This window comes from Apium graveolens, chromosome 11 (genome assembly GCF_009905375.1).
Source record: "Apium graveolens cultivar Ventura chromosome 11, ASM990537v1, whole genome shotgun sequence".
Classification (NCBI taxonomy): Eukaryota; Viridiplantae; Streptophyta; class Magnoliopsida; order Apiales; family Apiaceae; genus Apium; species Apium graveolens.
The window spans coordinates 199,238,712-199,250,932 of record NC_133657.1 but is presented as its reverse complement, the minus strand read 5'-3'; the positions used below and the strand labels follow the sequence as shown (position 1 = coordinate 199,250,932).

Sequence of the window (12,221 nt, the reverse complement as noted above, 5' to 3'; positions counted from 1 at the left end):
GCATTTGCAGAGACTGAAACTGCAGACTAGATGTTCAGGAAGACCACTCTGTGTTTAAGCAGTACTCAAGGGTCCGTTAGGTCCTGAAGTGAGTACGCAATATGGGCTTATAAGTTATAAGTGAAGTTTGATGATGAGTTTTTTTTTATATAAGTTCTGCAGAACCATATTACATGTTTCATTGTTGTTCATCTATAATTCTCTGAGGTTCTGTTTTATTTAGTTGAAAACACTGCATTCTAACACCACATTGCGTGCTTATGATTTTCTGATCTTCGACATGTGAACCTGTTTGTCAGCACACAGTTGAAGATCAAATAGATGATGGATCTGGCGTGTCAAAAATTTGGGAACATGATCAGCAAGCAGAAGTTTGACCGTCAGTTTGCAGAGGCTGGGGGGTTCAGAGGTTCGTAAAGAGGAATGCGATTACAAGTCCACCTGCTATGTATAAACCAAAAATTGCGACAAAGTTATTATCTATTGATACCTTTTGTGCGCTTTAAAGAATGTTCAAGGACGAAAAAGGTTAATTTTAGTGTGAACAGTCAAAGAGACTTGGATTTCGGGAAGGCATTCATAGCCATTTTCTTATGCATGTCTCCTGCAATGCTGGTCTCAGTTTTATTCTTTTGCAGAATATTCTACTATGAATTTCTTTCCTTGACTAAATTTGTGTGGTCCGTCTTAATGGATCTGATCTCGCTTTCTAGAGACAAATGAACATTTAACTAAAGCTGCATCTTCTCTGTAAGTACCTTGTAACTTGTTAAAAGAACTCCCTCCCACTTGATCAAGTGTTGAACAAGTCATATATACAAACAAACATGTTCAGTTTGTATTACATAATGCATGAATTTCTTTGTTCTCAAGCATTGACCTTTGCCTATATTCAAGTACATCGAAACAAAGAAAGCTAGTAGGTGAGTTGAACACAAGAATTAGTACTGCTGGCGCTTAAGTTGAAAATATTGAATTTTACATGTCATGCATTTCTGTATAAATTGTTCAACAAATTTTCGAATGTTCACAATTATAATTATTCTCGCGGTTCTCCAGAGTCTTATGAGCTCAATCCTTGCTGATCCATGTAAATAATACCGTGATACAGTGAATAAGAAAATTGTGCAGCAAACTAGTACTAAAAATGTGTTCCCAATGCCATGGCAAAGCTTCGAAATTCTTTTGTTTATGTTTCCTACTACCTTTCTTCTTTCTTGTATTTCTGTCCTATGGATCATCTACGGCTGCAGCCAGCGGCAAAAGCACTACAAGTATTGGTGTAGTCATCGATGAGGAGTCTCGAGTTGGTAAAGAACAGAAAATAGCCATTAAAATTGCAGTTCAACAGATTAACAACTCTACCAATCACAAACTAACTATTCATTTTCGGAACATCAGTGCTGGCAATCCCCTCCAAGCAGCTACTGCAGGTTAGATCTTTTCTTTCTGTTTCCAATAATATATGATCCAATAATTTAAAATCCTCCTTTTAACACTTTGAATGTTTTAGAAAGCTGGTACTTGTTCGGTCCTCTAAACATCTAACTACCTGATTATGTGAATATTTCTCCATTAGTGGTGAGGAATTAGGAGTAGGCCATAAATCGAGATATGTTTGTTAAATGTGTGGATGTCATATGTGCGCGTTTGAATATGGCCTGAGATTATGTCGATAACATATATGTATGTGTGCTAATAAACTTCATAATGATATGTGTTGCAGCTGACCAATTGATTAAAGTTGAGAAAGTCCAAGTACTTATAGGATCACAGGCATGGCAGGAAGCTGCTATAGTTGCTGATGTTGGAAATCGGGCTCAAGTGCCTGTAATCTCACTTGCAGCCTCTTCAGTTTCACCAAAATTAACACATGTAAGATGGCCTTTTCTGGTACAAATGGCTAGCAACAGCTCCAAAGAGATGGAAAGTGTCGCGGCCATTGTGCATTCCTACAATTGGAAAAAAGTCGTCGTTATTTATGAAGATGACGCCTATGGTGATCCTGGAGCGCTAGCTCTACTATCCAAAGCACTTGTAGATAAGGGTTCTGACATTGAATATTGTTCAGTCCTTCCATTATATACTTCTTTATCCGATCCTCAAGGGTTTATCGGTGATGAGGTAGCCAAGCTATTGAGTAGAAAATCACGAGTTTTTATAATACTGCAATCGTCGTTAATAATGGCCAAACATCTGGTTAAAGAAGCTAGGAGGATTGGATTAATGGAGAGAGATTCTGTGTGGATAGTTACTGATTCTATTACAAGTGTTTTGGAAAGTGACCCTTTTTTCGTCAAGTCCATGGAAGGTGCTATTGGAACTAAGCCATACTACTCTGAAGAAACTAGTAGTTTCATGGAGCTGAAAGCTCAATTTCTTGAAATTACTAAATCAGATTATCCAGAGGAGGAAAATTTGGTGCCTGGAATTTATGCCTTACGCGCTTATGATAGTATAATGGCCATTTCTCATGCTGTGACAAAGTTGGGCAGTGATGAAAATACAACGGCAAAAACTCTGTTAAAAGGCATTCTGTCAAGTAAATTTCTAGGCTTGAGTGGGAATATTAGTTTTCGAGATGGAAGTTTATTGGATTCTTCCAATTTAAGAATCATAAATGTTGTTGGAAGTATTTACAAAGATCTTGGATTTTGGTCATCAGAAGGATTCTTGAAAACTATTGATCAAGTCAAGGGAGGTGCTCATAACATGAAGAAATTGGGCAGTGTGGTGAATTGGCCAGGTAATTTGACCCGAGATCCGAAAGGCTGGATAATGCCTAGTGATAAAAAGAAAATGAGGATTGCAGTTCCTGCAATGACTGTTTATCCAAATTTTGTGGAAGTTGTAAATGTTTCGGATAGTGTGCATAATATTTCTGGATTTTGCATCGATCTCTTTAAGGAGGTTGTAAATTTTTTGAAGAAGGATTATCCGTTACCTTACGAGTTTTTCCCATTCTATGGAAGCTATGATGAGCTGGTCATTAGTGTCAGCAATGAGGTAATTAATATAAGTAATGAGTTGCTATTTTCTTTATCATGAATAATTTTGTCCAAGTACAGACGAAAAAGATAGCAGTCTTATTTGAAAAGTATCAGTTAGCAATTTGCCTTGCTCTTGTTGACAGTTTTGTTTTGTTTTGTCATCTGTCAAACCAAAAATCTGGAAGACTTATGATGCTGTGGTGGGGGATGTAACAATAGTAGAACGTCGAGCTAAACTCGTGGAGTTCACACAGCCATTTGCTGAATCTGGCTTGTCAATGATGGTCCAGTACAAACATAAACCTACCAGAGCTTGGTTGTTTCTAAAACCTTTCAGTCTCAGTATGTGGCTAGCAACACTTGGGATTTTGCTCTACACTATGTTCATTGTCTGGTTCTTCGAACGTGAATCAAATCCAGATTTCAAAGGGCCGCGTCATGATCAGCTTGGCACGGTTATGTGGTTCACTTTTTCAAGTCTGTTCTTTGCACACAGTGAGTACCTTGTTCAATTTCATGTTACTATTAATTTGTACAACACAACTTTTATTTTGTAGTAAATTGAAATTTTTCAGAGGAAAAGGTTTACAGCAACTATACAAAAATGGTGGTTGTGGTGTGGCTGTTTGTTGTGCTGGTTCTTACTTCCAGTTACACAGCTAGTCTGAGTTCAATGCTTACAGTCGAAATGCTTGAGCCAAAGGTAGAAGATATAGAGTGGTTAAGGAATACAAATGCAACAGTTGGCTGTGATGGTGGTTCATTTGTTAGAGATTACTTGAGAAATGTGTTGAAACTTGACAACATAAAGTACATGGCTAACCAATTTGATTATACTTCTGAATTCGACAAGGGGGGCATTTCAGCATCATTCATTGAGCTCCCATACCAAAGATTTTTCCTAAAAGATAACTGCAATCACTTCACTACTGTTGGACCTTCCTTCAGATTCGGAGGATTTGCATTTGTAAGTGATTACTTCTCTAGCTCTCTTCCTTTTCGTTTTGATTACTTTAACAAATTTCCGCCCTAAAAGATCAGACACGAGCACAGATATTAAAATTTGTTTTCGGGCTCATCCCAAAATGCCTCATAATAATGGAGTTAACGGCTGCTTATATGCTAGCAAATGACGTGGGACAACTCCTAACACACGGATAATAAAATTTGAGAATGTTCCATGCATGCAGGTTTTCCAAAAGGGCTCTCCAATAGCTAAAGATGTATCAGAAGCCATTCTAAACATCACAGAAACTGGTACTCTTAAACGCTTGGAAACGACGTGGTTTCCTCCAGTAACTAACTGTTCTGTTTCGAAAAACACTGGTAGCCTCACCATAGAGAGCTTCTGGGGAATGTATCTCATCTCTGGTGCCACTTCTACAATCTGCATTTTACTTTTCATAGCCAAAATTGTATTCCTCCGGAAAAACAAAGATCGAAACCTGAGAAACGGAGGAGCTGGTGACATCCCAGGTGAAGGGGGGGATTTGAGAAAGGCCATTGCAGTTGTAAGGTACACTTACAAAACTAACAATAGAATATCTCCGATAAGAGCAACATCCTTTTACCAAAGAGAAGATATTGGCTCATCGAGGTGGAAAGTGATGAGTCCTTCTGAGGCTCTAGAGCATGGAATTCAACTATAGCTGCAATTCAAAGCTCAGGTGTGAGCCCATCTGGTTTATCAAGTGCGCAGTAGAAAGGTAGCGGTTGCTGGCTACTACTATAAGAAAAAAAAAGTTGAGCACATTTGTCTAGCTCAACTGACAACTAAATTTTACTATGAAATCTCGTTTGTACTTTGTATAGTTAATCGCTGACAAATGTGATGTCAAAAAGCCTGATTCAGTTGTAGTGTCTCTGGAAATATGAGAAAACAAATGGAGCAAGTATATACAAGTTATTGTGCATGTAAATAAAATACTTTTATTTTTTTTTAAAAAGTTGCATATAAGTTTTTACTTATACGAGAAGTTCTTAGAATGACAATGGTGAGAACTTGTGATTTTTTTGGTTAAAAATGGTGATTTTATAAAATTTGAAATTTTTAGTTTGCAATAAATTATCAATTTACCGAATTTGAAATTTCAAATTTTCAAAATATTATCAATTTTAACAATAAAAATTATTAATTCTCATGTTTCTCATTTTAAGAAATTCTCATTTTAATGACCTTTTAAGTCTAAATGTTTGCACAAATTAATAACCTTTATTAATAAGCGAAACCTCATTTTCAAGTGATACTTGGTTTCACTTATTTTTTGGTACCACCACCTTTTGGTTTAACTTTTCATTATTCATGTTATAACTCTAACTCTAATTGTCTTATTATCCTTTTTAAATCCTATATGACTTATAATTCTATATATATATATATATATTATTTTTACCCGTTTTTCTTTATTAATATTTTTTTTAAGTGATACTTTATTTTTTACTTATTTTTTGGTTATATCACCTTTTGTTTTTTTGTTTTTATGATTTATGGTATAACTCTAGGTGTAATATTTTTATTCTTTTTCATTCTTATATGACTTATAATTCTATATGTATTATTTTTACTCATTTTTCTTTATTAATAAACGAAACATATTCACTTATTTTTTAGTTCCACAACATTTGGGTTTCACCTTTTATAACTCCAAGTGTATTATTTTTATCCCTTTTTATTCCTATATGACTTATAATTGTATATATATTATTTTTACTCATTTTTAAATTTTTTATAAGCCATAATTTTTTATTATTTTTATAGGTTTGAATTCTATTTTTACTTATATTTTAAAATAAATAAATTCATAAATTGGCTCAACTAAATAGGTTCTGAGAAATATAAACCACGACCAAGTAAATAGGCCATGTGTTTAAATTGGAATTTTTTAATTTGTTGGTAGAATTACATTTTAATAAAATGGCATGAATATTATAAAAGTTGTATTTTGGTTTCACCACTAAAAAATAATAAAATTGTTCAAACCGTAATATGATTACAATTCTATTTTCGTAGAACTCCAGATTATTTCTTGATAGGGTACTTAGTACCGTATTTTGGTTCCACCTCTATAGTTCTCTTTCATGTAGAGTTTTATGTTGTTTTTTTAACAAAATATAGATTGAAATTATATTATAACTACGATATTTCTATTTTTCGTAGAATTCTTTTTTATTTTTTATTAAAATAATAATTTGGAATCATTTAAACAGTGTTATTATTAATTAATAAGGAAATCATCTTTTAAGGGATAATTTGGTTTCAACTCTTTTCGGTTTTACGAACTTTTGGTTTCACCCTTTTTTTAAATCTTGTTATAACTCTAAATATACCATTTTTATTCTTTTTTATTCATATATGACTTATAATTCTATACGTAATACTTTACCCATTTTTTGATTTTATATATTACATATTTATGTTGTTTTTATATAAACAAAATCGTATATACATTGTAATTTCTAGATTCATACATACAGAATGCTATTTTAGCACCAATAGCAAATTTGTACATACATAATGAATATTTTATCATAAAAATTATGCAATCACAAACTATAAAAAAACACAAATTCAGCTAAGAATAAAAATTTTAATATGCAATTATTTAGTGCCGTTGATTTAATTTTTTGTTAAATTATCCATCAATCGTGTCGCGACTAAAGTTTTGATGTAAAATATTAGTTATGTCTTTTTGAACAATAGATACATAATTACGTTGAGTTTATTGTTATAATAAGATTTGAATTAATGAAAGCTACATATAATTTAAAAATAAAAATTGCAATAATCGTACAATTTTATTTATTATATATTTTAATAAAAAAATTAAAATAAATTTTTATAATCATTATTAAATATTGATATTTTGAACTCGGCCACGGGTTATCTACTAGTATAACTAAATGTCTCTATGATTTAAAAATGTCTTTTTTTTCTCCATTTTTGTGTCCATGAAGTACTGAATAGGTATTTTTTTGTTCTTGAACTGTTCCATTTATATCATTTTTTCCTGGTTCAAATGTTAAAAAATACGTTTTGTAACTCAGTCAGAAGGGAACATTTTTCAAATATATGGGTACATAAGTATATTTGTTCGAATTTTAATATTTTAAATGTGATTAAGCCTCTATAAATTCATCACTATAGTTTAATTCTTCAAAACTTATGATATGTTGTGTGTTTATTTTCGTTATCAAATTAAGCTTACATAATCTTAAACATGTTTTTTTTAATCTGGAAGCTTCGTAATCACCATAATTAAAATTTCAACCTGCTTAAAACGTACAAAATCAAGGGTTGAGCGAGTCATGCAAGCAAACATATAATTTATTTAATGCAAGGGAATTCTTTGACCCACAAGTTCATTGACTCTTGTGTGCATAATAATTCATTCCAGCAAGTCAAGTCAAGCATGTTACTTGTTTAGCCTAGTCCAGTGACGAACTAGATGACTAATTTGACACAAAAATCACTAATTAAGTTTAAGCATATATAGGGTTACAGTATTTTTGACCAACTTTTTTCTTAATATACTTAATTTTTTTTATGAAAGGACATATAAAATGGGACAGAGGGGCCAGAGAGTATCTAGCAAGAGATAACACACACGTGCTATCAAGAATCAAGAATGATATATATATTTCAATATTTCAATCAATTAGCAACAATAAAAATAATGATGTTCTTCAAACCTGATGCGAAAATGCATGCTCAAGACCTTGGCAAATCTTCAAGACCCTCGTGTTTATTGTGTCTACTGACAATATTCTTCCTCTCATTTATGTCTTATTGTTCAACTACAGCTGCTGCAGACAACAAGAGTACTACGATTATCGGTGTAGTCATTGATGAGGCCTCTCGAGTTGGTAAAGAACACAAAACAGCCATGAAAATTGCAGTTCAGAAGTTTAACAACTCTTCAGATCACAAACTAATACTTCATTTCCGGAATATAGCTGCTGGTGATCCCTTTAGAGCAGCTACTGCAGGTTAGATTTCTTCGTTTCATGCTTGTTTTTCGATTTGTTCAATAAATTTGGGTCTGTAGGCCTCCAGTCTGAATGTTTTCAGTGATATGTATGTTAATACCAATCTTACTAAAAAGTGGACTTGAAATTAACTAGTGATTCAAAAATTATCAAATTTTGTACTAATTAAAAATCAAATCATAGGAGTGCCTAGCATTCAAATTTTAGAAAGCAAGGTTATTTTAGCCAAAAGGCAAGTGACCAATCTTCGAAAAATTATGAGGTTTTAAGTTGAGATGATATATAAAATATGTAACACACGCATGTTAAGTAACCGGGGTCACTGTAAAATATTAAGGTGTCGGAGGAAGATCTCAACAGGTTGTGCTATTAACAACGCATTACATATGTATAAAGTAGTCTGAAGTCTGAACATTTCTGTTAATACTATTCGTGTTCTTATGTATTGTAGCTGACCAGTTGATTAAAGTTGAGAAAGTCCAAGTACTTGTCGTTGGCGGATCACAAGCATGGGAAGAAGCTGCTCTAATCGCTGATGTTGGAAACCGGGCTCAAGTGGCAGTTATTTCACTTGCAGCTTCGGCTATTTCACCAAAACTAACACAGGCAAGGTGGCCTTTTCTAATACAAATGACTAGCAACAGCTCCAAAGAAATGGAAAGTGTTGCAGCCATTGTTCTTTCCTACAACTGGAGAAAAGTCGTAGTTATTTATGAAGATGACACCTACGGTGATCCTGGAACACTAGCTGTCCTATCACAGGCGCTTATTGACAAGGGTTCGGAAATTGAATATCGTTTAGTCCTTCCACCATATTCTTCGTTATCTGACCCCCAAGGATTTATTGGTGACGAGGTAGTGGAGTTGCTGAGTAAAAAATCTCGAGTTTATATATTACTGAAATCCTCTGTAACAATGGCCAAACATCTGTTTAGAGAAGCTAAGAGGATTGGATTAATGGGGACTGATTCTGTCTGGATTATTACAGATTCAATTACGAGTGTTTTGGATTCTAGTGAACCTTCTTTTGTCATGTCAATGGGAGGTGCTATAGGAACCAGGTCATATTACTCTGAAGAAACTAGTAGTTTTAAGGAGTTGAAAACTCAATTTCGTGAAATTATGAAATCAGATTCTCCCGAGGAGGATAATTTGGTGCCTGGAGTTCATGCCTTGCGTGCGTATGATAGTATTATGGCCATTTCTCAGGCTGTGACAAGACTAGGGAGTCATGAAAATACTACTTCAGAAAAATTGGTAAAAGGAATTCTGTCAAGTGACTTTCGAGGTCTGAGTGGGAATATAAGATTTCGTGATGGAAGTTTATTGGATTCTTCCAATATAGGAATTATAAATGTTGTAGGAAAGAGTTATAAAGAGCTTGGCTTCTGGTCACCAGAATTCGGTTTCTTAGAAGATGTTGATCAAGTTCATGGGGGTTCTAGTAGCATGAAAACATTAAGAAGTGTGGTGAATTGGCCTGGTCATTTGACCCGAGATCCAAAAGGATGGATAATGCCTAGTAATGCAAAGCCAATGAGGATTGGAGTTCCTGGAAAGACAAGTTTTCATCAGATTGTAAGTGTTGATAATTTAGATCACGTGAATCGTTATTCTGGATTCAGCATTGATGTCTTTTATAAGGTTGTCGATTATTTGGAGAAGAACTACTATGCTTTTCCTTATGAGTTTATCCCCTTCAATGGAACCTATGATGAGCTAGTCTTCAATGTTACAGATCAGAGCTATGAGGTAATATGAGCTTATTTTGACAAATTGAGTTTCTCATTTTGATATTTTTTTAGCCTTAATAACTTCTTTCGGTGGTAACTTACTTTGGTTTTGCTTTATGAATCAAACCAAATTTTTTGCAGAATTTCGATGCTGCTGTGGGGGATATAACTATAATGGCAAATCGATCAAAATACGTGGAGTTCACTCAACCGTATGCTGATTCTGGCTTGTCAATGATGGTTCAGTACAAACATGAACCTACCAAAGCTTGGTTGTTTCTAAAACCTTTCAGTGGCAGCATGTGGCTAGGGACAGTTAGCATTTTGCTCTACACCATGTTCATCGTTTGGTTCTTCGAACATAAATCAAATCCAGATTTCAAAGGAACTTTTGAAGATCAGCTCGGAACTGCATTTTGGTTCACTTTTTCAACTTTGTTCTTTTCACACAGTAAGTACTTATCTATCCCAAGTCTACAGAACTAATTAGTCCCTGATGTCTATTACAGATGTTTGGCCTTTTAGCATAATCTATTAGAGCATACTATACTTAAAATGAAATCTAGCCATATGCTAAATCTAGCATATGACTAGATTTAGATGGATCTAGCCATCATGAAAGAAATCTAGCCAAGTTCTTTCATGTATCACTTTGAATCATTAACCAGTACCACTATGGTCTTTCTTCGTTCTTCTGCAAAATTAACTTAGAACTAGAACACGAGAGCCCAAGTTGTCATGTATCAAGTCTATCCCCAAAAATTTACAGTTAAATGCAAATAGTACTTATTTTTGGAGCCAAAACTATGCAGGGGAGAAGGTTTACAGCAACTTTACAAAAGTGGTGGTTGCGGTGTGGTTGTTTGTTGTATTAATTCTCACCTCCAGTTACACAGCTAGTCTGAGCTCGATGCTGACAATTCAAAGACTTGAGCCAAAGGTAAAAGATATAGAGTGGTTGAGGAAAACAAATGCATCAGTTGGTGTTGATGGTGATTCATTTGTTAAAGATTACTTGACAAATGTATTGGGACTTCAAAACATAAAAGGCATCGATAGCCAATTTGAGTATCATTCTGATTTCGACAGAGGAGATATCTCAGCATTGTTTCTTGAGCTCCCGTATCAAAAAGTTTTCATGCAAGAGTACTGTAATCAATATACGCTTGTTGGACCTACCTACAGATTCGGAGGACTGGGATTTGTAAGTTTTTTTTTGATAATTAATCACACACGCACACACCAGGAGTACCTCGAGCAAGGTGGACATAGCTCAACCACCGCACCAACACTTTATCAGTTCTCTGACATTTTGTTTCTACTACTTTAACAAAGATTAGCTTTTCGAAAAATCTCACAGGAACACGAAAGTCTTTAATCTTTATACTCTGAAAAATAATATTTCGTGCTATGCATGCATGCAGGTTTTTCAGAAAGGATCTCCCATAGCTAGAGATGTATCCGAGGCCATTTTGATTATCTCCGAAAACGGTGTTCTTGAAGGCTTGGAAAAAAAAATGGTTCCCATCATCAACAAACTGTTCTGCTATAACGAACACCGATAACCTCACCATCGAGAGCTTCTGGGGAATATATCTGATCTCTGGTGTCACCTCTACGGCATGCCTTCTCATTTTCATCGCAAAGCTACTAGTCTTTCGAAAGAAAAAAGTTCTAAGTGAGATTACTCGAGAAACTGGTGGCATTTTAGCTGAAGAGGGATATTGGAGAAAGGCTATTGCACTTGTAAGGTATCTAAAATATGTCCAGAACAACAAAATTTCTCCCGTAACAGTGTCTCCAACAATGTCGATGTTAGCTATAACGGTCGCCTAGGATAATTGTTCGACTATATTTTAATCAAACTCCATTTATTTATTTGGGAATTTCTATTTGGGTGGGAGAACGCCAAAAAGTGTGGTGTGCATGATATATGGACATGCAAACCCTAAATTTAAGAATTAATCTCATCTCGCCAATTTAATCAAATTCTTTAATTGATTGAGGGATTATTATTTTTATAAAAATCATGTGTTCGTCCTTTAATATCCACGTCCGTACTTTAATATCCACGTCCTGGATTCACAAAAAAAGAAAACGATAATGTGACGTTAAGGATTTAACTGTAGACTGGTCGAACAAGAAAGGTTTAACTCATCTAATGAACAAAAATTTAGTATAGTTAAGTCCCATGTGAAAAAAAATCACTGGTCAAGGTATTTGTCTCGATTTACAGATTATATGATCAAATTTTTATGTTGAGTTTTTACGTAATTTTACGTATTATTATATACTAGTTGATAACCCGTGTGAAGCACGAGCTGAATTAATTTATTTGAAATAATTTTTTAAAATCATAATAGTATAAGTGTGTTATGGATAAAAAACTAAGGTTATTATTTGCTGGATTTATTACTAAGATTCGGGAGCTCAAGGCCTTTAATGGCTGCTCTCGTGTATCGTAGCTTAATTCTGCCTTTACGAGATGCCTACGTATCTCTGTGAATTAGAG

The 12,221-nt window shown here is 34.2% G+C and overlaps 2 protein-coding genes across 3 annotated transcripts; both read left to right on the top strand.

Moving 5' to 3' along the window:
* The first annotated feature begins 825 nt into the window (after positions 1 to 825).
* On the top strand, positions 826 to 4,921 carry LOC141695056 (glutamate receptor 2.7-like). 2 transcript variants are annotated; one of them, XM_074499292.1, is made up of 5 exons: positions 826 to 1,433; positions 1,727 to 3,006; positions 3,134 to 3,485; positions 3,566 to 3,957; positions 4,181 to 4,921. In XM_074499292.1, the coding sequence occupies exons 1-5, from the start codon at positions 1,148 to 1,150 to the stop codon at positions 4,637 to 4,639; spliced, it is 2,769 nt and encodes a 922-aa protein (XP_074355393.1). In that variant the 5' UTR covers positions 826 to 1,147; the 3' UTR covers positions 4,640 to 4,921. The 2 variants fall into 2 exon arrangements, with proteins under 2 accessions (XP_074355393.1, XP_074355394.1); XM_074499293.1 differs by having other exon boundaries at positions 828 to 1,433; positions 3,176 to 3,485.
* Positions 4,922 to 7,688: 2,767 nt separating this feature from the next.
* LOC141698138 (glutamate receptor 2.7-like) lies at positions 7,689 to 11,673 on the top strand. The gene is made up of 5 exons (XM_074502766.1): positions 7,689 to 7,976; positions 8,428 to 9,728; positions 9,851 to 10,160; positions 10,522 to 10,913; positions 11,134 to 11,673. The coding sequence occupies exons 1-5, from the start codon at positions 7,691 to 7,693 to the stop codon at positions 11,272 to 11,274; spliced, it is 2,430 nt and encodes an 809-aa protein (XP_074358867.1). The 5' UTR covers positions 7,689 to 7,690; the 3' UTR covers positions 11,275 to 11,673.
* The last annotated feature ends 548 nt before the right edge of the window (positions 11,674 to 12,221 follow it).

Excerpts from the sequence above, each read along its gene's own strand:
- LOC141695056 (XM_074499292.1), top strand. The coding sequence starts at position 1,148 with ATGTGTTCCCAATGCCATGGCAAAGCTTCGAAATTCTTTTGTTTATGT. Across the intron at positions 3,007-3,133 it reads TCATTAGTGTCAGCAATGAG|TTTTGTTTTGTTTTGTCATC; the intron begins GTAATTAATATA and ends TCTTGTTGACAG. Across the intron at positions 3,958-4,180 it reads GATTCGGAGGATTTGCATTT|GTTTTCCAAAAGGGCTCTCC; the intron begins GTAAGTGATTAC and ends CCATGCATGCAG.
- LOC141698138 (XM_074502766.1), top strand. The coding sequence starts at position 7,691 with ATGCATGCTCAAGACCTTGGCAAATCTTCAAGACCCTCGTGTTTATTG. Across the intron at positions 10,161-10,521 it reads AACTTTGTTCTTTTCACACA|GGGAGAAGGTTTACAGCAAC; the intron begins GTAAGTACTTAT and ends AAAACTATGCAG. Across the intron at positions 10,914-11,133 it reads GATTCGGAGGACTGGGATTT|GTTTTTCAGAAAGGATCTCC; the intron begins GTAAGTTTTTTT and ends GCATGCATGCAG.